General features: G+C 39.5%; 1 protein-coding gene across 1 annotated transcript in view; it reads right to left on the bottom strand.

Moving 5' to 3' along the window:
* DGKI (diacylglycerol kinase iota) overlaps positions 1–27,437 on the bottom strand; it is a 409,987-nt gene that overhangs the window by 12,981 nt on the left and 369,569 nt on the right. The window contains 2 exon segments of the mRNA XM_020289707.2: positions 7,405–7,525; positions 10,281–10,318. Of these exon segments, the coding sequence (XP_020145296.2) occupies positions 7,405–7,525; positions 10,281–10,318 (159 nt within the window).

The raw sequence follows: 27,437 nt of genomic DNA on the forward strand, positions 1-27,437 counted from the left end.
CTCCAGGCCTATTTAACTGCAGACAAGGCTTTCCCCACATCAGGAGCAAAAGGCTCGCTGCACCCAGTCATCCTTTGAAAGAGCGCCTGTCACCTTCAGCAAACATTCTAAGCCATTCATTTTGAAAAGAATTCCATGAACACGAGCAGCCTAGCCCCGCTAGTGTAATAGTTCTGTTCCCATCAATACTGCTAATTGCACAAATATTTAGGCAACAGAGACCTTGTTTACTTTTCTCCTTTATTCGGCACTGTCATTCAGTGCTCTCAGAGCTGCACCACAGTGGGCCCCTGGTCCTCCCAGGCCTAAGCCTCTCCGCTAGGGAGGGAACACCAAAGCATTTTAATTGGGCTAGAATAGCAGTAATTTGACAATATGAAGGTGGGGGCAAGAAAAGTGACCTTTTTCCTGGCAATTTCTGACCACAATCACTACAAATGCAGCCACACCAGAATTATTCCAGAGATGACCTCCCATCTGCGAGCCAGGCAGGGCCCCAGGGCTCGTCACCCTCCCTCCTAACTCTTTAATCTTCTGCAGCTGGCAGGGGTGAGAGGAAGAGGCGCTAATACTAAAACAAGAAACGTTTGCTTTCAATTAATATCTAAAGAAACTCCAATTAAAGGTTTTGGGAGTGGCTCTGAAATAATCAATTTAATTAACCCCAATTTTTCTTATCCTTCCATCAACACAGATAATCCCCAAATAGCAGAACCTTTTGAACACTGGCCAAAAAGAGAGAAGGGTGGCAGCCAGCTCATGTAGATGGGCATGGGGAGCTAGTTTTAACTGCACAGGTACATATTCTAATCATCTTTTGGCTGGCTTTAAAATATGTTTGCATGGTGCTAGCAAGGAAGGGGGTGCAGAGGAAGAAACAGGAAGAGTGGATGCCAGCAGTGGCCTAACACAAGGCTGCCGTCTTCCTCCGTGTTTGGTCCAGCACCGACCAATTGAGAGCTGAGCTGCCACAGTACACTGTGATGTTTAATAGTGCCCTGTGTTTTTTAATAGCACTGGTGTAAGATTTGGAGGAGGGAGGACTAGAGAGAGACAAAAACCAACAAAGACCACACAGATTCTCTTGAAAGAACAAAAAAGTATAAATAATAGCACCTACGATTTTTTCAAAAAGAAAAAGAGAAAAATACAAGAGAAAAAAATAAAGAAGATTGAATTCCTTCAATGTATATCAATGGGCAACATTTGGGTTTGGTGCTTATTTTATATACACACATATATATATTCTGATGGTGGATACTATTCCATCACCCCTAAGGAATTTGAAGGAATGCCATCAAATCTTCCGCAGAGAACTCACTGTTGTTCCCTGAATAGAAAAAGAAATCTCAGGTTTCTGTCCCTCCCAGGTTTTACTAAAATGTTCACACTTCATTTCTCAGCTGACCTGCACCAAAAAAAAAAAAAAAAAAAAAAAAAAAGAAAAGAAACTGTAGAATCCCTACTAAGGGAATATGAGTGCAAATTTCTCCATGAAATTTCCAGATAAAACAATCACCGCTCTTCCAGAACCTGTACCAGTTGTCACTTGAGCTCTGTGCAAGTATTCACATGGAGCTACCCTGTACGTGGGAGTTTATGCATGTTTCATTTCCCTTGTTGGTTCTGGGAGTAGGAGGGCACAGGCCATTTCATATATACGTACAAGTTTTGGCAAGTAACCTAATCTTACCATGTTTTTCACCACCTGTCAAATGGAGATGAGAGCTTCCTGTGTAGGGTTGTTGTAAGAATTAAACGTGTTAATGTATTTAAAACACTTAAAACAGTAGAGGTTAGCAGTGAGTGATTATTACTGTAACATTTTTTTTTCTCAGAAATGCCTGGGACAAAATTGAAATGTTTTAATGAATGAATGAATAAAAGACATTTTTAAATCATTTGAGATCCCAGATAATATCACTTTTGCTTTTCGGAGAAAGAGCCATAATTGAAACATGGATCCCATAGACGGTGCTATAGGGAAAAACGGTCAAGTCTGGAAATTACACTCTGTTAAGGGGACAAATACATCAATATTCAAGTGGCGCCCAGGAAATGCGCAAGGAAGCAAAACTTCACAAATCTTTCAAAATGAAAAAGTGAACATGTGGCGAGCGCTCAAGCTTTCCAAGTCCCCACGTTGCTGCCCGTAGGCTCTTCCATCGGACACCCCGGTTTCTGCTGATGCAACTTTCTCATCGATGTTGCATTTGTGTTCTATATGATGTGTCTTTGTGACATGCACCCTTTAATTTGCTTCCCACAACAATGTATCCAAATCCCCTTTGCTATTCCTTCCCCCTCCCATGGCCTCACTCTCAGGCCCTCATTTCCCATTAGTCTCCCTGACGCTGCCAGCAGACCATTCCAAATCCTCCTCTGCTCAGGACAAAGACTGCACAGATGTGGGGAGAGCTGGCACTGGGACTGCTAACAGCACTGTCATCCTGTCCCAGCAGGACGGTGGTCCCGTGCTCTCTGGGACCAGAGGCAGAAAAAGGGGGGGGGGGCTTAAAAAAAAAAAGAAAAGAAAGACTGAAGGCAGAAAAAGTGGGAAGACAAAATAAGCCATTGAAATCAAAAAGGAAATGCCTGAGTGAGATTTCTATCAGGAAAAGCAGTAGGAGGCATTGGGGTAGGCGTGGGGGAGAATAAAAACAAAGGAGCAAAATGTGCAGGGTAGTAAAGAAACAAAACAACCCAAGAATCCCTTGCAGGGGTAAACTACGGGGGAGGGAGCGGGAAAATATGGTTGAAAGGAGTTGAAAAGCGGGAACCACAGAGGGGAATCTGGGCTGGAACCCCCCTGTATCCTTGGTCTCTCACCCTGTCTCTGTGGAATTGTTAATTCCCTTCCTCCTCCTTGAGTCTCTTTTTCAACCCTCTAAATGCCCGAATTCCAGTTTCTCATAAAGGAAAGCAGCATGTTGTATATATGAGAGACGAGGTCCAAAGGCAGAAGATGCAGGATGAGAAGAACGCAGGCCTCCTGCCGCGTTTGCAGAACGTGCCACACATCTCTTGTCAAACAGCCCCCAGCCTGCTCTGAAAGGGCCTTTGGAAGAGAAATAAATGGCTGGCCGGTGTGTCTGGGAGAATAACCTCTCTCTCTCCGTTGGACTCTTGTTCAGGAGACGTCTTGATGGTGGCCCACGCTCTTTCCCCATAAACATCCAATGAGAAGGGGGCAAAGCGGAGGGGAGGGGACTCAAAGGAGCAAGGGTGCAGCCAGCAAAGGCAGGATCCGCTCCAGCAGCAGACAGCGTCTATCTGCTGTGCACCTTGAAAAGAGCCCGTGGAGTCCTCAGAACTATTGCTATTAAAAGCTTCTTTACGGTCAGGTCGTTGAACAATTTTTCAGATTTATATTACAGGAAGCCACAGGGCAGATTCAAACCAAATTGTAAAATAAATAATTAGACCTTGAAGAGATTTGCACCATTTGATGATTAGGAGGAAAGTTGTTTTTTTTTTTTTAATCTTTGGCACAGTGCACACATTTTCCTTATTCATTTTTTCATGTACATGAATTCAAACTGCTCAGATTTTTTTTCTTTTTTTTTTTACTACTAAAATTCTCATGCTAAAGCCCAGCCTCACTGAGGCCTCTTGGAAAAGGCTGTTTATTTTCTTTGTCAGGCCGGAGGAATTGCAGAGTTATCACCATTACCAAGTTAGGAGAGACTAACTATTTTAATCAACAGAGATCCCACTAAGAAGGTGATTACAGTGTAGAGAAAGGGTAATGTTTTCTGTGTACTTGTCCCTGACTTCAAGACCACTATAATTTAAAGGAGTTTACATAATTTAAAAGAGATGAATGGCTCTGCAAAGATAGTTTTCAATTCCAAAATGCAAAGGTTGATATAAACTAAATAAGCAACTAAAGATAATAAAGACAACAAGCAGTTCAGCTGAAGTGCTTAGCTTTCCCAGAGCCAGGTGAATTAGCCTATAACAAAAGATTTCACATCCATATTCCTGAATAAATAGGAATGATGATATGGATATCAAGAATGAAACTGATAATGTTTATCAGGTTGATAAAAACTAATTTCAATAAAAATCAATTGCATTTGAGTTCCCATTATCCAGCTACAGCAGTAAAGTGTTAAAAATTGCCATCGTCAAAAATGTAGTGATCATTGGACTGAAGATCATAATAAGATTTTATTTTCTAACAGAAGAGACGAGTTGTACTTTATCTCCACTGTCTTTCTCCCAGTTCTCCCAGGTATCTACTGGCCAGTTAGGACACTGGTGAGGTAAGGAGGGTATAGGACACCTCTGGAGACCTTAGGAACTGTTTGCCTGGAGTAAAGTTAAGATAATTACTGTAAATCTTGAGGTGTTTTTTTTTCTCATGAGCATAAATATTAAACCAATTAATTTACAAAATCTAACCAAAATACTGGGAAAATGAGCACTCCTCCATACCCCAAAAAAGAATGACTTCTTTTGTGTCCATCAGTGTTGGCAGAGTGGTATTGTATGGCTCACCCTCTGCAAGAGACACTGCAGACTGATGAGAAACTACTAGTTTGTACTGGAATGTTAGGTTTTCATCGAAGGTCTCAGAGACCAAAGTGCCAGTTGAATTTGAATCCAGGCAAAGTAGTATATACTGATATACATTGGGGATTGGAAACTCCAATCCCCACAAGCTTGGGTTAAAGGTGATTTTAGAGGCTCTATTAGGGGAAAGAGACGAAGTAGGGAAAGTGAAAAGCCACAGTGTTAGAGTAATATCATCCTATTTCTCACGGTTCATGTCCCTGAGGAGACCCAGCTGAGGAGAGGGGTTTTGTTTTTATTTTTAGCATAGGTATATACCAAAATTGCACGGAATGTACTTGTGCTAAGAAAACATGTCGTGTATTTTTATTTGCTAAATCTGGACCCTAGCTTAGGATCCAGAACCAAAGGGGAAAAAAAAACCAAAAAACAGAAAAGCAGGGCTCCCAGGGATTCCAGGTGAGTTAGAAGTTCAGGATATTGCAAGGGTAGGATCATCATTTTAAATTAAAGAGAGTGGAAAGTAAGGGAATGTGGTAGATTAAATATGGCCACAAATTATTCACAGATCACTCCATCAAACGATGGAGTCTATTTCCTCACCCTTTGAGTCTGGGCTGGCCCTGTGACTCGTTTTAGCCAACAGAAGGCAAATGGAGATGACGCATGACTTCTCAGACTAGCCTCAGGATGTTGCCAGCTGCCATTCTCACCTCCAGGGACCCCAGGACCACAATGCTGTGAAGAAGCCTGGGATAAAAGACCAGGTGTAGGGAAATGCTCAGGTGCCCTGGCCTGCCAGGCATCCCAGCTGAGCTGAGTCTCAAACATATCAGATCCATCTTCAATACAGCCTTGTCAAAACAGGAGCTGATTGCAGTCCCAAAGTGAGACCAGGTGAGACAGTGAATACAGAGGGGAGCCTAGAACTGGAGAGGGGGTGGAGAACACTGCTTCTTCAGGACAGGTAAAGAGAGGGAGAGGGAAAGGGAGAAGGGTTGCTGGGTAGCATTGCCAAATCAAATAGATGGCAGGTGTCTTACCTAACTCCAGAGAAAGTAGGTGAGCACCAAATGGCTTAAGGTATGTGAGTAAGCATTCAGTTTCATTGGGTAAAGGGCAAACTAGAGAGAAAGGATTGGGAATGATCAAGAAGATGGCAACTAGGAGAGCTTTAAACTTGAGCTAAAGAAAAATAAAGTGACAGTATATAGCCAATGCTCACCTGAACCTCGTGCAGTAGAAATCCTAAGATATTTTCTTATTAAGGGAAAAATAACATAGAAGCATTGTGGCTTTATTCATTGTCCATGGTGCTAGAAGTCATCATGGGGGACCAAATAAACCTATGATGTGTGTGTGTGTGTGTGTGTGTGTGTGTGTGTGTGTGTGTGTGTCAAGTGGAAATTATGTTATCATTGCTTCCAAGTGTTGCCCAAAGAGGAAAGTTTTTAACCACAGGGGTAGGATAGTCAGGGAGTAGGAGCTGGAATGGCGCAAGCCCCAGACCCAGCATCAAAATCACATCTTCCCTACCTACACTTGCCAGGGCAGACAGGATTGGGATTATCCAACCCACCCTGAGAAGGAGAAATAAATCCTCTAATCACCCCCATTCTCCTTTCACAGCCTTCCCTTTTCCTAAAACCCCTCTTTCCACTGTAATCTAGGCCAAGCGTTCAAGCAAACTCTTCATGGTGAGAAGGTACTGAAGACAAAACAAGGGCAGTCGAATGTGACTGACAGTCTAAAACCTTATAAGATCTTTGTAAAGATTAAATGATAGGATGTGCTTAGTACAAGCATTTGACAAATAATATGTTTTGATAAATGGTAGCCAGGTCATCTGTATGTAGCTTTACCATAGGACTTAAAACTTCTACATATATCTGTTTTAAATGTATTTGTGCACATGATCATATTTTTTTCTTCAGCCTGTTAGGTATTCCACAAATATTTGCTGAATGAATGACTCAGTGAATGGAATAAGACATTTGCTGAATTGCACAAAAAAGAGGAGCAAACACGATGTGAATGTTTACTAACATGCTCACTGTCTACAGCCTGGATTTGGGCACAAAGAGAGAAGGCCACAGGCTCACCGTCAGGGTTCAAAGAAAGTCTCCCAGAATCTGTGTACCTACACCCAGCAGAGTTAGACTCTTTCCCTCCTTCTCACTTAACTGAAAAGCCAGGCACACGGCTTTCCCCCTTTGTTCCTGTTCTTTATTCCTGGAAATACTATGAACATGAGAGGCTGGTTGTAATGGTTGATATTTGGTAGTCACCACGTGTTTATGCTTCTAAAGGGCTTTTAGAGGAAGATGCTGTAGCACATGCTCCTTCCAGCAAATGATCTAACGCCAAATCAGAAAGCAGTCTGGGAGGTAGGACCTGCCCCAGGGAACACCATAGAATCAGGCATTTTCTAAAAGAATAAAGTATGACATGGGTTGAAAATACGCATGTGATTCAAACAGCAGAAAAAGAGAAACTAGAAAGAGGAAAATAATTATACTCATTAATCCTCAGAATGATGAACTACAAATATGAATTAGGTAGCTGATCCCAACCAGTTCATTTACAAAAAAGCTTTAGAAAAAGAAAGCGCATTTTAGCAGGTTGCATTTGTTTTTGTCCTTTATTATTTAAATTAATTAGCTAAAAACATGGCCTTTAAAGAGCTCAATATGAAAATTATTGCTATTCATTGCTTAGTTACGTGTCCATGTCTATAACCACAGGTACCTCAAATAAGCAGGGGAGTTGGCTGAAAGCTGGAACCATTTCTGCCGTTCTGAAGGTATCCTGGACAAAAGGCAACTGAACAATTGCAATCTATTTCATGGATAAGTGATCCTTGGTAAGTTCACCGTGCCTACTCACCGTGGTCAAGGATATATTTCACAATCTCCCCGTTGCCGGTTTTAGCTGCGTAGTGAAGGAGTGAACAATGGTCCGGTCCCTGAATTAGCAGACTGCCTCCATTTTTATAGCTTTCTATTAGCTGCAAGAGAGACATATGAAAATAAGCTCAGGCAGAATCCGGAACCTGGATAACAGCTAACCGGTAATAAAATAAGAGTAATGTAGCAAACCACAAATGTTTCTAACCTCAGAGGACACAGAGAAAAGTCAAAGAGATGAAGTAGCATTCCTGGACTGTATTATCACTCAGAGATGGCCAGTGTCTCTTCTAACTTCAGAGAGGGTCTGTGGGTATTGAGCAGCCTAAGGAAACTAAATCATGCTGAATTCCTTTTTCTCTTCTCTTTTCTGAGCACTAGTCTCTGTCCCAAGGGAGTGAGGGCTGGAGTAGAGAACAAAAGCTTCCCTGTGTTGGGGTGAGTGAAAGAATAATTATGGCTATAAATAGAAATAACGTGGTGTCTGGTAGCTGAGATCCTTGCTTATGTCCTTAGGTTTTCTTCAATCTCTAATGAACCTACCTACCAAATATCAAAGCTGCTGCTTCTTTCCCTGTGTAAGATCACTGCACACAGCAAACACACGCATGCACTCACGCATACAGCTCCCTGCTTCATCCAGATCTGCAGCCCAGCCTGCAAGCGGTCTGGTAATCACCCAACACATACCTAACAAGGCCAGAGGTGATCTGAAGAATGAGAACCAAGATGAGTCAAAGAATGTAGTAGTTTCTACACAAGAAAAGACCGGAGTTGGGGGACACCAGGATTTTGCAGCCTGAGAATTTGGTGGCTAAATGAGGATACAGTCTAAGTTCATGAAATATTGAACACTGTACAAAATGTAAATGAGTCCCTCTTCTTTAAACTTTAAACTTAGCAGGACAAAAGGAACCTCTGTGAAGCTTCCAAATGGTAGTTTTGGACAAATAAGAATCAAATAATCCAGCAGGTAATAAGCAGAAAGAACACTCTATCTCAAAAAGCTAGATGGCACACATTATACACAATCCAACATCCCATAGGATGAAAGAGGGTAAACTAAAGGAATAAATTATAGTGTTATATACCACTATAGGACAAGTATAGTTTAAAATAATATATAATTTCAAATGCTAGGAGGAGGATGTTGAATTCAAATGCTAGAAGGAGGAAGTTGAATGTTCATAACATTCCCAAAAATGATAAATGTTGGAGATGATGAGTATGCTAATTACCCTAATCTGATCACTATAGATTACATGTATCAAAACACCATGACATACCCCATGAATATGTGACAATTGTTCTTTGTCGATTTAAAAAATTAAAAAAGAGGGCAAACTCAAAGTTCATGCTTTCATTAGAATATGTCCATGGAACTGTCATGTGCCAGATGCCAGGAGACAAAGGTGAGTACAATTCTGTCACCAGCCTCAAAGCCCTCCCAGGCCAGAGGGCAGACAGACGTGAAAAGAATCACACAGTCTTGGAGAGAAACACCACAAGGTTCTTAGAAGGGTCCTAGGGAAGCATAAAGCAAGGGATGGGAAAGGAGCCACAGAAGACTTCCCAGGACATAGATCAAAAGAAGTACCTGAATGGAGGTAAGGAACATATGAGACTCCCACCCCTAAACTGTGAGACAAGAGGACAGGAAGAAGTAGCTAACAATTTCCACGAAAATCTAAGAGAATCCTGTTCTGCTCAATTGCATTGTCTCTTAGTAACACTCCCTTTCTTTGTGGGCAGATCCACAAAGGATAGCAGCATAGACCCAATCAGACCCAGTCAGTACCAGCTGCCTTGATCCTCCCTTTCTGTGCTGTTTTTAGAGACGATGAACATTAAGTTAGTCCACAGGCATCTCACGCTGCCCACGTACAGGAGCTACTCGCGATGGCCTCCCCACAGGGTGGCTCCTGGGAGCTTCTCTTCTCTAGTCTCCTCACCCAAACACAGACCCATGCAGCTAGTTTAATACATAATATGTATGTTTAGCTGTTAAAAAATATAGATTAACACTATAATAGTATTAATAAAATAGCTAACATTTTAGAGCCCCTTCTATGTAATAGGAACAGTCTCGAGAGCTTCACATGTAGCATTACATTCAATCTTCATGAAAAAACCAAAGACAGAAGTAATATTATTATCCTGATTTACAGATGAAGAAACTGAGGCCCAGAGAGAATTAACTAACTGTACAAAATCACACACACAGTGAACAGCAGAGCCAAGATCTGAATTCAGACAGTCTGACTTCAGAATTTACTTTCACTCTTGAGGTGGTAGTAACCATTTCCTTCTAAACTAAATTCCCCAGTAAATATAAGCACAAATGAAACTGTTCAAAGTGGATCAGACAGAGTAACTCCTTCTGGTTAACTGTGATCCCCAAAGTATAAAACTATAAAATGGAATACGTAAGCTCTGGCCTGAAGAATGCACTTCTGGGTGTTGTTGTCCAGGTAATTCTTACAGATGCATTCATTTCAATACTATCTGAAAATCTGAAAAGAAATCTTTCAATTTTCAGATGTCAGCTTTTAGAGAGCAGGAGCTAGGGTACTATGAGCACTGCCTCCTGGGACATGTGGTCCATTTTAACTAAGGTGGGCAAACACGATGGTTCTGCTGCACACTCCCTTTGGTGTTACAAAATGCACAGCTACAGTGAAGCCTTCCCTCACCCTCTCTGCTCAGTTCTCAAAAGAGCATCCTTCCTCCTCTACTCTGCCAGTACAGGCAGGGGGATGATAAATTATATGTGGGAACATGAGAATTTGGGCAGGGAATGATGCTGATTTAAGGTTCTTAAAGAATCACCAAAGTTTTGGTAGAAGGATATCTTACCTTCATAAGATCACCAGCTATTACTGCCTGCAAAATTGCTGTGAAAGACAAAAGAGAGATGTCCCATTAGTAGAAGACCCCTCTCATTAAAATGTTACAAAAAGTTGGATCCATAATTTGGAGAACTAGTCTACATTTGGGGCAGAAACCAGGGAAAGAGAAAATCTTGGTCAGGTACACTGAGGCCCCCTCTCCAGCCCTTCTCTACCCAGGTGCCCATCCCATATGTCCTTCTGGAGCCTGTGTGCCCCTCCAGCCCGGCACAGCAAAGATAACATGGAATTTGAAGTCATACAGATTGGGCTCAAGACTTAGCTCTGATGCTTAAAGGCTGTGGGACACTGGGTGAATCATTTAACTCCTCTGAGCCTCAGTTTCCATATTTGTAAAAGAGAAAGTTTAAGCCTTGTAGAGTGGTTAAAAGGATCCATGAAGTCCTCTGAATGTTTCTAACCCAGCCACTGATGCAGAGTGGGTGTCTAATCATGACTACACTTGCTTTCTTCTTTTGGGCTATGAATATTAAGAGGACTACAGAGACAGGAAAGAGGAAATAAAGCTATTTTAATTGTATTCTAGAGAAAATAATCATGTAATTGGCATCTAATTCACTGGTAACTCTTATGGGAAGAAAGCTAAAGGTAAAAGGTGAACGGATATGTAGCCTTAGAGGGGAAAATAGAAGTGTCTAATGGTTCATGCATGTCATGTGGGGTGCAGAAGAGTGAGAAAATATGACTGATGAAATAGAAAAGGAATATATGAGTGCCCAATGGCAATTATGGCTCCCAAAGGGAACTATTTGCATCAGGTTGAAAACAGTCCTTTTAGAAAAATACTTTGATTTTGAAGCCAATAAAAAAAAAATAGATTATTTTAAGGCTTTGAAGTCACAAGGTTTTAGGAGAAAAATAATTTAAATGTATTTTGCAAAGTGACATTGTATTCTTATTTGAATAGTCCTTTGTATAGAGTTAGCGAAAAGTGCAGTATAATGTGTCAAAGTACGCGGAGGCCACGGCTGCCCCTGAGCAAAACCCTCGAAGCTTCTCCGCTGAGCCTTCACGAGTCCTGGGTGAGCAGATGCACAGGACCGTACGCAGGTTAGCCGCTCACTGGCCCAGGGCTGAGTGGAAACCTATGGAAATGACGAGGGCTACCTGAGCATGGGAGGAAGGAGGAGGCAGGAAGAAGAAGAATGGAGAAAAATGGAGAACAGGAAAGAGAGGGAGGAAAGCGTCTCGCCATAACAAGCTGTTAGCGAGACCCTCTTTTCATCCCCCGGGGTCCTGGCGCCGTGCTGTGCACACTGCAGATGCACACCAATTAGCCGCTGAACTGACTGAGAAGAAAGCAAAGAAGGGAAAAAAAGTGAGAAAGCGGGCAGACAAAAATAACAGAAAGGGAATTAATAAGATGTTATGTGTCAGAAGAACCTACTCAAACATGGCGTCTCACTCCTCATTCGATAAATGGGGACAGTGGGGTGTGCAGTGGAGCGAGTCTCGCACGGGGCCACAGAGGCCAGTGAGCACCGTCACACAGGCCAGTGCCCGCCTGAGCTCACTGTGCACACAGCTCTCCTGGGCCCCGGAGGGCCCGTCGACAGAGAACACCACTGCCAGGTTTGTAGTGTCGTGAAAAAGCTGTGGACTGGAGTGTGACTCTAAACTCTGTCATTTACTGGACACACAAATCTAGAAAGTTGTTTCATTTGCAAATGAAGGTAACTAACACCTGCGCTGCTCACCTCTTTGTAGTGAGGATGCATTTTTAAAAAGTGCTTTATAAACAGGTATGCTGTATGAATAGAAGGCATAGTTTCCAGTACTTTTGTGACTGTACGTAAGAACATGAAAGAGACATATGGCCATTTCATGAGCCTACTGATGAGGGTCACGTTGGCACGTGAAGTGGAACAGACGTATCTGTGTAAATATGCGCCCGTCAGAGGAGAGTGCAGACAAGGGAGCCGACGGGATGGGGTTTAACCCAAGACATGAATCCCACATCAGAGAAAGGGAAGGAGGGGCTGGAGAAAGTACAGCCGGGCCTCCACATCCTTGGGTTTGGCATCCACAGCTTCAACCAAACTCAGATGGAAAATATTCAGAAGAATATGGGAGGTTGTATGCAAAGCCAATTCCATTTTATATCATGGACTTGAGCATCCTTGGATTTTGGTATCTGCAGGGAGTCCTGGAAATAATCCCAGGGGATACCGAGGGACAACTGTACCAGAAGTTGCAGATCTGAGAGCACAAATCAGGTTAGACTTTATGCTACAGCAGCATGTTCTTTTGTTTGAAATAGACTATCCATATGGAAAAAGAAATAGAGAATGGTTAACGCAAAGCCTTGTAACTCACACAGAAGTTCAAAACAGCAGCACAGCCTGTGTTTTCAAAGCCATAGTGAAACATTTCTCAGAATTTAAAAATTAGAAAAAAGAGGGAGGGAGGAAGGGAGGGGGAGGGAGAGGGAGATAGAGAAAGAGAGAAATAGAGAAAGAAGAGAGAAAAAAATGGATTCATTAACTTAAAGCACTTCCGTAATAAAATTTGGTGCATGCAAGCAATAAAGTAAGATGATGAAAGAATTCTCCAAGATAAAGTCTATTTAAGGACTACTAAATAAATAATAAATACAGGAAAGGCTGAGTGAAAACTTATTGGTTAGATGTAGAGTTCAAAGAAGGCTTCTTGGAACAGGTAAAGTTTAAGCCTACTCCTCTATGATAAGTGGAATTAATCAGCAGAGAAGGTCTGGAAAATCCTTGCAAGATGAAAGAAGGCTATGAATAAAGACATGGCAATTAAAAGTCATGCTATCTGAGGGAACCTGCAAAGAGCTCTGCATTGTCACATCTGAGGAGGAGAGTGGTGTCAGGTAATATGCTGCTGAGTTTCACAGGAGCCACTTCAGTGAGTACCTCTTATACCACGATAAGGTACTTAAATTTTATTCTCGTGATGAGAAGCTATTGAAGAGTTACAAGTAAATCAGGGGAGCATATCAATGTCCTTAAGCACTCCAGTGTGATTCTGCTTTTCCCCTTCTGGGAACAGAGTTATGTCCTGCTCCTTGCTGCTTTTCTCCAGATAGCCAACATTAAGCCTCTTTTAACTTCTACCCCATATCATTCACAAGCATTGTAATTCATTTTTGTTGGTTTCCAACAGCCTCCCAGTTTGAAGTCCCCATGAATAGGTAGAGGATCATATAACAGAATCATAACCACAAATAATTTCCAATTGTACTGGATGTGGAGAGCATGAATATTTATTTTTAAGTCAAGCATTCCACCCAAGGGTAGCTATTATGCAAACATTATTAGGAACAAGGCCCTTCTCTCTCCTGATTAATGTCCTTCCCTATGAATACTGTTGTTTAAGATTTCCTCTGCATAAATAGAGCCTGAATCCATTAGCACTCAGCTCCAGATAATAACCTTCTGAAAGATCAAGCTTAAAAACAAATAATGAGTTGTTACGATTACAATATTATTCTTTATAATTGCTTGAGCTCTGAGCTCACCTTCTTGCCTTTTCCAAAACTCCTTCATACTAAAGAAACAATGCTCCAAAATTCAAAGAAGAAAGGGCAGTCAAATTGGTAATGGGACATAAAGGTTATTGACTAGATGAATAATAAGTTTCCTGGAAAATTAAATCACAGAAACTTATGTAGTAAGATAGGAATGTAAAGGAGTAGAGAACTGAGAAATCTATCATTTTTAGAGGTTAGAAGTTGAGTCATTAGTCCACATAAAATGGTTTATTTTCCTTCAGTACTACATTTTCAAGTAATCTGCCGTCAAGCACATATCCCAAGATAGAAATGGGAGACTGAGAAGTCAGGACTGGCAGGAGGGAATTACTGACTTCCTTCTCACAGCCTCTCCTTCTTAGGCCTGGATTCCTGAAAGTCTGAATGTGCTCAGACATCCAAGCATGGAAGGAAAAGATGGCTTCTATCACTTGGAATCAGGAAAGGGAAGAGCCAGTTGCTACCAGTTGAATGTTTGTATCTTTCCAAAATTCATGTTGAAACTTAATCCCCATTATGGCGGTGTTAAGAGGTAGGGTCTTTTAGAAAATGATTAAGCAGAGTCCTCATGAAAGGGATGATGCCCTTTTATAAAACAGCCTTTAGTGAGATGCCTGCCTTTCCATCTCTTCCTCCATGTGAGAACACAGCATTCCAACCCTTTTTGCTTTTCCACTATGTGAGGATGCCACAGGAAGGTGCCATCTTGGAAGCAGAAAGCAAGCACTTTCTGGACACCAAATTTAGTGGCACCTTGATCTTAGACTTCCCAGCTTCCAGAACCATGAGAAATAAATGTCTATTGTTTATACATGATCCAGCCTAAGATAATTTGTTAGAGCAGCAGGAACAGACTAAAAGCCCCTCTAGTTCCCCCCCAAACCAAGCCCCCTTCCAGGTGGTGAGGATGTAGCAGTGCACAAAACAAACTTCATCCTCTTACAGAGCTTACATTTTGGCAAGAAGTCTAAAATGAAATCTGGCTTAATAATTAGGAAGAGACATATTGTAACTGAATCTAGATTCAGACTGCCCAGGTTTAAGTCCTATGAGTGCCATTAACTAGTTGGGACCTTGGGTGAGTTAGTTTCTCAAGCTTCAGTTTTCTCTTTTAGAAAAATGAAGATTAGAAACAGTTCTTTTGTTATTAGCAACGTTCTGCCTTGCTAATAAGCTCAAGGCACAAAGAACCTGATCATCTGTGGTCATCTGTGTAGAATACCAGGGAGTATTGAAAAGTACAGAAAAAGAACCATTCTAGACTAAGGTAGAATTTGGCCTACAACTACCTCTGAAGGATGGTTCAAGGTTGAGATTCTTGATTTGCAAATGAAAATATTTAGGAATAAAAAAGTATTCAGAGCTTGGTAAAATCATATATATGTGTTTGTGATTCTCAAAAAATCAACAGAAATAACTACATTATTACACATAAGACAGAATCACAACCTTGAGCTCTGATGTCTAATTTTAAAAGTTTAATCTTTCAAGTTCAGGTACTTTTCAGCTTTTAAAGTAATATTCCATCCCCACAATAATTAATAATTAAAAAATAAAAGTTTTTAAAAAGTAATATTCTATCACCAAATTGTCACCTACTCACAGTAGCAGTCATCTTAATCTTCTTTAAAAATTATAGAAGAAAAAATTAAAACCAAAAACTGCTGAGGGAAGCATGGCTTGCAGGGACCTAGGGTAAAAATTAGTTGGTTCATCGAGAGTAATAAACATATCTGGTTTTGCCATGTTGTTCCTACTTTTTACTCCTAAATGTTTTTCATGTATAAAGCAAGAACAGCAACCTTAAACTATTAATACCTCTTCAGTCATATTCTACATTCTAGAGTGTATTCAGCCTTAGTCTAACCACTCATTTCATAGATGAGGAACGTGGGGCTTGAGAGCGAGACTGACCATTCTAGGGTCACCTGGTTAGCAACTCAGTGAGAGACAGAAGACTCCTGCTATATTTACTTACCTCCCCTGCTCCCCACCATACTATGCAGTTTCTCCAGTGTCTCCTTCATTTAGCTTGAAGCGGGCTGGCCAAAAATAAAAACAAATTCCTTCCCTTAAGAGTTTCATGAATGCATGACATACAAAATGAAGTAAAGTCAGTGTATGATTTTAAACCCCGACTCTTTTTGTGTGAATGGAGACACTGAATAATGAGCACACCCATGGCAAATGTTACACTAACAGTCCTCTTGATCTGAGAATGACTGGAATCTTCATACTTTTCCTTTATTCCAAGTTCCTTCCTGCATGGCCACCAGACAGTTTGTACCAGAAGCTGACCGAGAGTTCGCTTCTCTGAGATACACATTTCTGCACAGCTTTTCCTGTGTTTACTTATCAGAAACATTCTGTCCAATTTCTACTTTGTGAGCAGCCAGCCATGGTACATGAGCAACCAGCTGTGAAGGCTTAGCTCACAAAACTGGAATTTAGCATAATCGCCAAACACCATAAAGGTAATCTAACACACATTTAATGGTATGAATAACCACCGTGAATTACTTGAATTAGGCATAAATGGGAAGCAGCTCAAGAAAATGACTATAATTAATATTATTTTACATAGCCATAGTGAAACAAGTCCAAGATGAGGCAAGAAAAAGGAGAAATTAGATATGTCTAATGACCTCTGCGTTTTAATATAGGCCTACAGGAGTTTTTGACAATTATAAATAAGATATGTGATAAGGTATTTGTTATAATAAAAATGAAAATACTAAGGGTTTTCTTAAATGATATATTAAAACAGATTTAGGATTATTCTTATAATGACGTGCAAATTTGCATTAATTCTCTATTATTGTAGAGTGAACCAAAACATACAGTTTAAAGCACAATTATTCATTTTGCTCAAAAATACGCATTTTGGCCAGGGTTCTGCAGAGACACTTTGTGCTAGACTTAGTATCAGGTGGGACTGCTCCACTGAGAGCTGAAAGATCCACTTTCAATACGATCACATACGTAGCTGGTAACTGGGTGCTGGCTTCAGCTGGGAGCCTTGGTTCCACTCACGTGGATTTCCCAGGGGCTGCTTGGGCTTCCTCACAAAATGGTGGCTGTGCTCTAAAAGCAACCGTCCCAAGAGAGCCCAGTGGAAGTCACCTCACTTTGCCTGAGAAATCGCGAAGTATCTATCATTCCTGCTGAAGTCCCACATTTGCCCATATTCAAGAAGAGAGGACACAGACCCTATATCCCCACATCTCAATGCAAAGAGTGTCAAAGTTACATTGCAAGGTGAAAGTGTAGGATGGGAGGTAATGTTGTGGCTATTTTTAGAAAGTACAAACTGTCACATTGTACACTTGAATTGCGAAGTGCTTTGAGTCTGAGGGTTGGTGTTGACTTTCAGTGCTGGGAAATGTCCATGACCAACAGCATTTGTTACCTGTGTCACTTATGGGATGGTATTATGCATAACATGTCATTTGTTTGGTGTCATGAGTATGTAAGTAGAAAGATTAAAAAAAAGACTGAGAACTGCTTATCTTGAAGGAACAGCTTTTTGGAGCAGGAAGAAGAAAGGCAAGTGAATACCAGGCAGACAACCAGTGCCTGATAGACTGAATTAGAAATTCCATCTAAGGTGAGCGCTGTCCCTAATCTGTCTTTAAAAACTAGGTGTGAGAGAAGAGACTCTACAGATCTCCTCCCCTTTCTTCCTCCTTCAGCCAAACTCACTGAGCTCCAGACCCAAATCCCTTATATCCTGCCTACCACCTTCTCCTCCATTGATGAAATATGGGTTGGAAGGTACCAAGCACACATCTTACATAGCTTACATCTCCTCACCTCTGGGATTATTCCATCAGCGACATCAACAGGCCATTAAACACTACAGTGGTTTTACATTCAAACACTGCCTGTGTCAAATCCATCTTAGAATGTGTAACCATAGATGGGAGACATAAATGGGTTTTGTTTCTCTCTAATGACAGAGTTAATCCCCAAATTCAATTAGTTCCTGCTAATTAAATGCATGAATGTATATAGGTTCTTTCCATTTGTAGCAGCAATCCTTTTGAAGCTCCCATTAGCATGGAAGAGGTTTTCTGTTTGGAGAAAAAACAAACAGCCCCCATCTAGTGTTCTCTCCTGGCAGAAAGCCTCTACCTTGCAGCCAGAGGACCAGAATATGCTTCCTTCAGAAACAGTCGGTTCCACTTCTTCTATTCACCACTGGAATTGGCTATAAACAGTGCAGGGACCAGATGTCTCTCCAAAGCATCCCATTTATTGCTCTGTTGTTGTGAAATTGTTTGTTGTTTCACATGCCTAAGTTATATCTCTGCAATTAAACCATAAACAGGGGACCATGTTTTTAAACCTTTTTTCCTTTGTTTTACCCATACTACATCTTTAATTGAAAATGATTTAGTATAGGAGATACACAAAGTACTTAATAAATACTTGGTTGATACTTATGGCCTGGTGATTCAGCCAGGCTATAATTCACTATAATTTGGGTTGAGGAAGACATCTTAGGGAATGAAAGAAAGCCCACTTTCCTCACCCCTGCTATATCTGGCACTCAATTTTGGTGTTGCAAGTATCTTCAAGTCTTTTCGGGAATCCAGTGCCATTTATCAATTGCAACAAAACACCATTGCAAGTATCTCACTAGACCAGAAGTGTCTGTATTACAGGTCAAATCAGAGCCCTATATTAAGCAATAGTGCATGCTACTTCCTGTAATGTTGGTAGTAAGTCTTAGATCAGTGTTAAAGCAAATTTCGTGGGTTAATTAATCTGTTTTGAGTACTGGGTTAGCAAAAACAAGTTCATAGGCTAAAGGCCCAATGGGATTCACACTCTTCCACAATCACAGTGTGTTTCTTCCAGCCAGCTGTGAAACATATGTGCCAGTGGTCACAAGGGGGGCCAGCAGAGGTTCTTGGAAATATTTTCGTGCCAGTCTCTACAACTCAATAGCTTTTTCTAGTGATAAATTAATATCATTATCTATGGATATAATGAGTCAACACATTTTTTATATAGTACCACCATCTAAAGTAACATCCAACTATTCCTTTAAAACTAGAAAAATAACAATTCTAGTGCCAATATTATAAAATCCTATTAACTATTTTTGTTCAGTAAATATTAAGCTTGTACAAACAGGGAGGATTTTTTTTTCATATTTATAAGTGGTTTTAATCTGATTATACCTTACTAAATTCGTGAACCCAAAATAATTATAGTACACAATCATGCTCTTTCCTCTTCTCAACATTTGAATGAAGTAATATTAAAATGCTTAGGATGCTGCAAAGCGATTTAGCAATGTAAGAGAGTAAAAAATTAAATCCCAGTATTCTCTGAAGGTCCTTCCTCCCTAGAATGTTGAGAGAATTTAATTTAGATTGACTAACTTTGTTTATTTTTGCCTTCCTGACATTTTGATGATAAAGTTATAATCCTGAGGGGATAAGAGAAATGGAAGGATAATAAATAGGGCCCTTGGTAGCCCCACAGGTAAGAAGAAGGTGCCAAGTAGAAAAGGAGGTGCTGGTGACCTATAGCTCCTGACAACTTTTACAGAGAACATTTGAGATAGCATCAGGGCTTTGGCTCTGCCCATTCCCTCAAAAGCAGGCCAACATTCCTCCTGCAATTGGTCTCCTTGAATCCACTGGATATATTTTAGCAATGTCCTTCAGGACCTCTGAAAGGAACTCAAGTTGAAAAGTGTACTCATATTTCACTCAGTGATAGCTGAAAGCAGGTCTGCTATGGCCTGAGAGTGATGGATGGTTATTGGTTTTAACCAAACATCAAGACTGCATGGAAAATGATGCTTAAGGCCAGGAGCCAAGTACAGATGAGCGTGTTCTATGGCTCAAAAAGATTATAGGCTTACGGGTCATCTGGTCATCAGGATGCACATTAAGTTCCTTATCAGTGCCTTGCAGCAAACTGACCATGGTGTTTAACTGAGAAGAAGTATAGAGTTAGCCAAAGCACCCCTCACTGGAACAAAAGTAAAGCCAAGGAGGAATTAATATAACAAAAGTCCCTTTGAGGGACATATGCCAGCAACATGCACATAAAGCAAAAGTGTATAATTTTTTTAAAGAAAGGTAAAAGTTTTAGAGCATACCCTGATTATTAGTATAAAGATAGATAATTCATATTTGTACCTAAGTTATCATAAAGCACAAATTTTGAATCTTATCCATCTAAGCATAGGATAGATGTTAACTGGAAGAATAGAAAAATTAAGCTCTTTATTTCAAAAAAGTGAAAAATAAGTCTTAACTTTCACTAGGATATCATGCTAAGTTGATTAAGCAACATAATCAAACAAGAATTATCATTTAAATGGATACTTCTAAAGAGTGCTCAAGACATAAAATGCAAAATAGATAGACTTCAGTGTCTCAGTAAGTCTTCAGTGATATTTATTAAAGAGCAGATTTTATTGTCCAGATGCTGTGAAGAGAAATAAAGGCTAAACTTTTACTCTTCACAGGAATTCATATATTCTTAAGAAAGAAAAGAGCATCTAGAAAGTTAACACATGTTAACTTATGCAACCAAATGTAGCCCCTGATTGCTAAAGAAATAGAGAGTGTTGTAGAAAATGGTTTCCCAGGGAAGGTGTAAGAAATTGTCCAAAAAAGGCATTGCCCTCACTTCCTAGGGTGACAGAGGAGATGGAAATGTTACCAGATGAGGAAAATATAGATTCTGGTGGCTTACAAATTCCCTTTTCAATAAGCAATGAGGTGCTTTGTCAGCAGAAAAGCTGGAAGCTGCATAATTCAACAGTAACGTATTTTGTTTCCTTGTCAGAGAAAGCTACCAGTGCGGAAGCCGCCTGCAACACTCACACATTTGCAAAGTGGATTTTCTTTTTATTCACCATGTGGGTGTGTGGCAAGGCGTGGCCATAGCAGCCCTGTTTGTTATCACAAGCAGGAATAATAGACTGGCACTCATATGCAGAAATCTCTACATGTGCCCCTTAGAGAGCAGGGCATAGATGGCTCCAAAACCCTTTCCCAAAATTCAAGGTAGCATTCTTGGGTTTTCTTCAGGTGTTGTGCTGCTCAGTGTTCTTCCTTGGCTCAGAGATTTATGGGTGTCCAGAGCAGAAGAGGTCTTAAAGAGCACCCAGCTCACTTGCTCCATGGAGAAGTCAAGGCCGGGAGCAAGTGATGTCCCTGAGATAACCCAGCCAGGAAAGACCAGAGCAGGTGCAATGTTCTGCCAACTCCAGACCATGACTTTTGTCATTGCAGACCCTATCATCCACTGCTCAGAATGATACAAGTCATTCCCTGCCCATTGATCTGTAACCTGAAGGAAATTTCTAGTTCCAAGAAACCTAGAAAACAATAGGCTTTAATTATCTAAAAGCCCATGCAAATGAGACATAAGAGATCTCTTCCCATTTTGGCCATTTGACATTGATGGTTGCTCCTGGTCTCTCTTATACTTCTCCTCTCCCATTCTGTCACTTTCTTTTGTGGATGTTTGCAAGCAAACTGTATGCTAGGCAGAGTTAGATGCTTTGCCTACATTATCTCCTCTAATCCCCACAATAAACCTACTAGATTGGTATTATCATTATCATCCCCATTTTCAGAGGATGAAGAAATTGAGGCTTAGTGGTATTAAGCAGTTTGCTCAAGACCACACGACTAATATGTAATAAAGCCAGGATGAGAAAAACTTACTAGAGAGTCTGTCTCTCTAGCAAGGTACTACTCTGCCTCCCTTATCTGGCTGTACAAATAACCAAAGAGTGCTATGGGGTTATGAGGTAGGGATACTAGGTCTTCCTTTCCCAATATTTCCCTGGTCAGCCCAGAGGGATGCAGTTTTAGGGGGTCTCTATACGCCATACTTTTCTGGCTCTGATAAGGGAAGGTGCAGAAAATTAAGTTGCCCTGATGGGGAAAGGAAAGGCCAAGTCATGAACTACTTGTAAGTATTATGCAAAGATATACTGTCTGGTGAAAGGATGTTGCAGGACACACAGAATGGACCCAGAAAATGAGGATTGGCATAAAAAGGCTGGCAATATGAGGAAACATTTAGCAAATTCATTATTTTATAAGAGAGCTGCACTGATGAATATTTTCAGAGCTTTATCTAGCCTAAGTAGCTATAACAGATAGCCTGGATAAACAGAAATACAGACAGAAACCATGCCCCCAATGTACTAAAACATGCAGATTAAAGTAACATACCTAGAACTAACCTTCTGGGAACCAACTGAAAAAGTGACAGTGCATCCTATTATTTTGCAACTGGTAATCATGATAAGAGATGTGTAGTATAAGACAACAATTCAGGGAAACCAGTTACTAGCCAGTTCTTGCAAGAGGAAGCCACCAAAATAAAAAATAAGCTTTAGGTGGAGCACACTGGGGGAAAAAGGTTTGATTGGACATTAGTATTTCTAGTCAAGCAGAAAACAGACAAAGAAAGTAACAATTATCCTCATATGAGGATTATATTACAATAATTATCAGTGTACTAAACTAGCTCCTTGGTTATATTGGGTGTTGATATAAGCCAGTTCATATAATTTCATACAGTATAAGTCTCAAACTTAGTAAACTTTAAAAAGTAAGCACAATTCAGTTCTTCATTTCTGCTATCATAGAATACTACACAAAGACCAAGAGTCAGGAATTTCTCATTTCCTTTTTAAATACCTTATTGACTTATCTATGGAAATGACATCTGTGAAAGTTCTGTTTATTGCCAGACACATCACCCTGTTTGACAACCTCCTTATCCTTCCACTTAAAAAGAAACCAGGAGGTTAGCTTTTCTCCTTTCCTTTTTTCAATTGCTCTCTTATTTTGCAATGTTTTAAGAACTTTAAATATTCTGTAAACCCAAAGGCAATCTAAAGCAATGCTGTGGGTAAACCTTAGTTTGGAGTATTCCCTCATATTCCTTCACCCCTACTTATAATCAGACTTCAAAAGATAATTAGATAATTATCACCAGCAAATCATTCTAACAAAACCAATAGAATAAAAAAGATTGTATGGTTTCGATCAATAGTGAGATTCAGTAAAGAGGAACAAGATAGCATAGTAGAGGTAGGTCATATATAAAGTAATGGAGCCAGAGTTTGGAAAGCCCAGGGGTTTTGTTTCATTTTTTGTTTTCTTGTTCTGTTTAGTTTTTTAATCATCAGTGGATTATCTATTTTCCTAGGATTTGTGAAAGAAGACTAACCAATGAAAAATATGCTGTCATTTTTCTTCCTTTCCTTTCAAAACACACAGTCTTTGGGGAATACCAAGTGAGACCACTGTAAAAGGCCATCTTTTCATCGCATTAGTAACTGAATCTCTTTGGAAAAAGACCAGGACTGACCTATCTTCTACAGCAGGGAACACTATTAATGAGGCTGCAATGGGATTCAAAGATGTGTACTGAAAGTTTCTGTTTGCCAACACCACATACTGCAGCAAATTTCACAGTACGACTTGTATAGAGAGAATCAATTCTGTGCCAGGGCACAGCATAGAATAGGGCAATGTCTCTATTCATTGAGTTTATAGTCAAATAAGAAGGGCAACACTACCCATGTGGAAAAAAAGTTGGAATGCACTCAAAAAAAAACAGAAAGTGAATAAGGAAGGAGAAATCATGGGCATTTGAGTTGTCAGGAAAATTCATCACTGTTTGTCCTTAGAATCTATGGAGGTGGTTCCAAGACACGAGAATTAATGAGCACTGAGGAGGGACCTGAATGAAGGGCGACGAAGGTGGTCTGCTGTAGGGACGGAGGGAGTGACAGAAACCCTGCTATGGTGGAATGCATGCAAGGGAGATGGGGTCCGGAGAGGGGCCTGCAAGTGGGAAAGTAGAAATAATTCACCAAAGCCACACATGAGCTAAACCAGGATGAGGAAAAGCCTCAAAAGTGAGCACTGAAAAGTTTGAATCTAATCAGAAAGCCAAAGGGGGATTCCACAGTAAGAAACTGAATGTGGGGCAAAGAAGAACACTAGCAACTCTGCTTTAGATAGCCCGAGGTCACTGCAAAGTGGCACACTGTGTTGGCCGATGCTCTTCCTACCAATGCAATTAAAGATCTGCAGATGTTTCCATCTGTATCATCAGCCAAGTTTGCTTATCACGTTTTACTATTAAAGAGCTTATAGAAAACGGAAAAACCCGTAACTTTATTAATCCACTTCACTCTTCTGGTTATAACAACTTTCTTCTTACCTGTGATATTTCCTTAAGGGAATAACTACCTTTCTAGAATTCTGCCTTTAAAAACAGGAGTACTACTGGCAGGAAATCGGATCCCTGTTTCCTTGATTATGAAGAAGGGGACTAGGTGGCATGGAATCAAGAGTATGTCTTCGAATTGTTCTTCTGTGTCAAGGGTACTGCTCACTTTTATGAAAAAAAAAATCTTTAATGATCAATTCCTACCCAATAAGAAGTCAGATAATTACAAGGCAACTTCCATTCAACAACTAGAACTATAGTTTCCTATTACATGGGCTCAAATTTCAGCAATGCTATTTAGAGACAGTACAGAGAAATGCTAAAGAAAAGGATCTGGATCCAGATTACCTGAGTTTGCATCCTAGTTCTAACTCTTAGTAATTATGCATGTGGCCTTGGACAAGTTACTTAATAAGTTCATGTCTTAGTTTGCTCAGCTGTAAAATGGGAATAATAGTGGTGCATGCAAGATATTTCAGAAATAGATGACTCAAGTGTTGCATGAAGCCTTCCAGAGATTAGAAAAAAAGAAATCCTTCCCAATTTAGTGCACGAAGCTAAGAATTTCATGCATGCACTATGCAACAGAAAGGAAAATCAAAGCCTAGTAATACTCATGACATGGATGTAAGTATCTAAACAAAACATTAGCAAACCAAATCTGGTCATGTATAAAGGAGATAAATATAAATAACCAATTTGAGTTCATCTCATGAATATGATATTGGTTTCTATTAAAAAAATGAAATAGTGAAATGTACCATATTAGCAGATCAGAAAAAAACACATTAGCGTCTCGAAAGATGAAGGAAAAGTTATTCAATAAAATTCAACATCTGTTGAATTTAACGAATTCAATGAAGAATGAAAGGAAAAGGTCCTTAAAAAGAATATCTACGAAACAAGTACTACCACATACATCATAATCACCTGGCAACAAACTTCCCACCTAATGGTGAGTTGTGGACCGCATCCACTTTGGGATTAGGAACAAGTCAATGATGCTGTGACCTCAGCTTCTATTCAATACTGCACTGAACGTTCTAACCAATGCAGAAAGGACAATAAATATATAAACAAACCATAATGACTGGAAAGGACAAAACAAAATTCTCACTATTTGTAGATAGGATTGCCTATAGGTAATTCTCTTCCCACAAAAAGACCCTTCAGACAAAATTTATGGATTTAAAAGTTTAACAGGACGCTTACTACAGAAACAAGCTTTTAAAATTCATTTGCTGACCGACTATGATTCGCAGATGGCCATGCTGTTTTGGGCACTTGGGCGGCTCTGCAGCTCCCAGCCCCGGTGTTGAGTGCAAAGGCAGCCCCACTCAAGCCCCGACCTGCCTGTGAAAATAGGCAGCAACTTTACCAATTCACACAGCTCCCCAGCAGACACATCTGAAACCTATAAACTGGCCAGAATGGTAATCTATGCATCAGAACACATGTCTGAGAACAAAGATGTGTGACGTTTATGAAATGTTATGCAAGCATTTATTTCTCATTTAATTTTAACTCTTTATTCCACTCTTTGTTTCCAAATGACTTGTACTGAATTTTTCATAAGGAAATGTAAATGTTAAAAAATAAAAATCCATTTGCACTTAGAAAATATAATTTTAAAAATACAACCTATAAAATGCCACTAAAAAAATATAAAGTACCTAAGAATGTGTTTAGATGACTAAACCCTTCATTCAAAAAAATTATAAAGCTCTAATAGTAGCCATCTAAAAAGGCCAATTAAATGTAAAGAGAGATGGTTTAGAATGGAAAGACTCATTATCATAAAAATATCAGTTTTCTTTATATTGATGTATAGATTCATATAATTTCCATGAAAAATTTCAACACAAAACTTGATAAACTGATATCAAAATGTATATGAAACAGAAAAGAAGAAAACATTTCTTCAGAAGTATATGAAACTTTTCTTCAGAAGTATATGAAAGTATATGAAACTTCTGAAGAAAACAAGTTCCAGTGTATGTCCTCTACCAGATATCAAGATTTATACCAAAGGTATAGCAATTGAAACAGTGTGGTTTTGGTGCAGGAATAGATATATAGATCAATAAAACAAAAAAGGGAACCTGGAAACCCACATACACAGGGAGACAACAGACTACGCAAGTCAATGAAGGAAATAAATGATGAGCCAGCTGGTTATATATATGAAAAAAATCAAAATAAAATTGGACCTTTACTTCTCACCAAACCACAAGTCAATTTCAAGATATTACATATGAAAGACACCACTATAAAAATTTTAGTAGACAATATGAGACAATATGATTATGCTATAAAAATTTCTTTAAAAATTTTATCAAAGGCACAAACCATAGGAAATACATCAATAATCTGATTGTATCAAAATAAAGAATATCTGTTCATGAGATGATGCCAAAAAGACCTTGAAAAGGTAAGACATAAGGTGGAGAAAATTTGCAATGCATATAGTCAAAAAAACATATTTTACTTAGAATGCATTAAAAATGTTTATGAATCATTAAGAAAAAGATAAACAACCTAGTGGGGGAAAACGAAGAAAGAAACAGAGGCATTTCACAGAAGAGTGAACACAAATGGCCTATAAATATATTAAAAGATGACCAATCTGATATGTAATTATTGCATACAAAATTAAAATCACAATGAGATACCATCTCACACTTCCACAAGATTAGCAAACATTTTTTAATTGGTTAATATTAAGTTTGGACTAGGATGTATGAAGTTGGAAGTATACATTAGAATGATCATTTTGGAAAACAGTTTGTCATTACCTGATAACTTAAATACGTGTAGAATCTACCACCTAACTAAGCGATCCCTAGGTTTAAACTCTAGAGAAATTCTTGCACATGGACACCAGGAGGAGTTATGAAAAGAATGTCCATAGTGGTATTGTTTGCAATAGCAAAAAAAAAAAAAAAAATCTCTATAGTCTGTAGTCTATAAACATTCATCAGCAGATTAGATATATAAATCGTTATATATTCATATAACACTATAAAACATGACATTTTTATGAAATGAATAGAATATGGTACTCATAAATGAGAATGAATCACAAAATATTATTTTGAACCAAAGAAAAAATCATAGAAGAGTAAACAACACGATTCAATTTGCAAAAGTTCAAAATGGACAAAACTATACATACACATATATGTATAATACATATATGTGAATATATCTACATATGTATTCATATGTAAGATATGCACATATTCAGTCAAATGATAAAAAGAAACAAGGACACAATTAACAGATAGAAGCTATTTTTGACAGAGAAGAAGGGAGCAAAATCAGAAAGGAAAACATCATGAAGCTCTCAGGTTACTACCATGTCTTCCTTCT

This window comes from Microcebus murinus, chromosome 9, assembly GCF_040939455.1.
Source record: "Microcebus murinus isolate Inina chromosome 9, M.murinus_Inina_mat1.0, whole genome shotgun sequence".
Lineage (NCBI taxonomy): Eukaryota > Metazoa > Chordata > Mammalia > Primates > Cheirogaleidae > Microcebus > Microcebus murinus.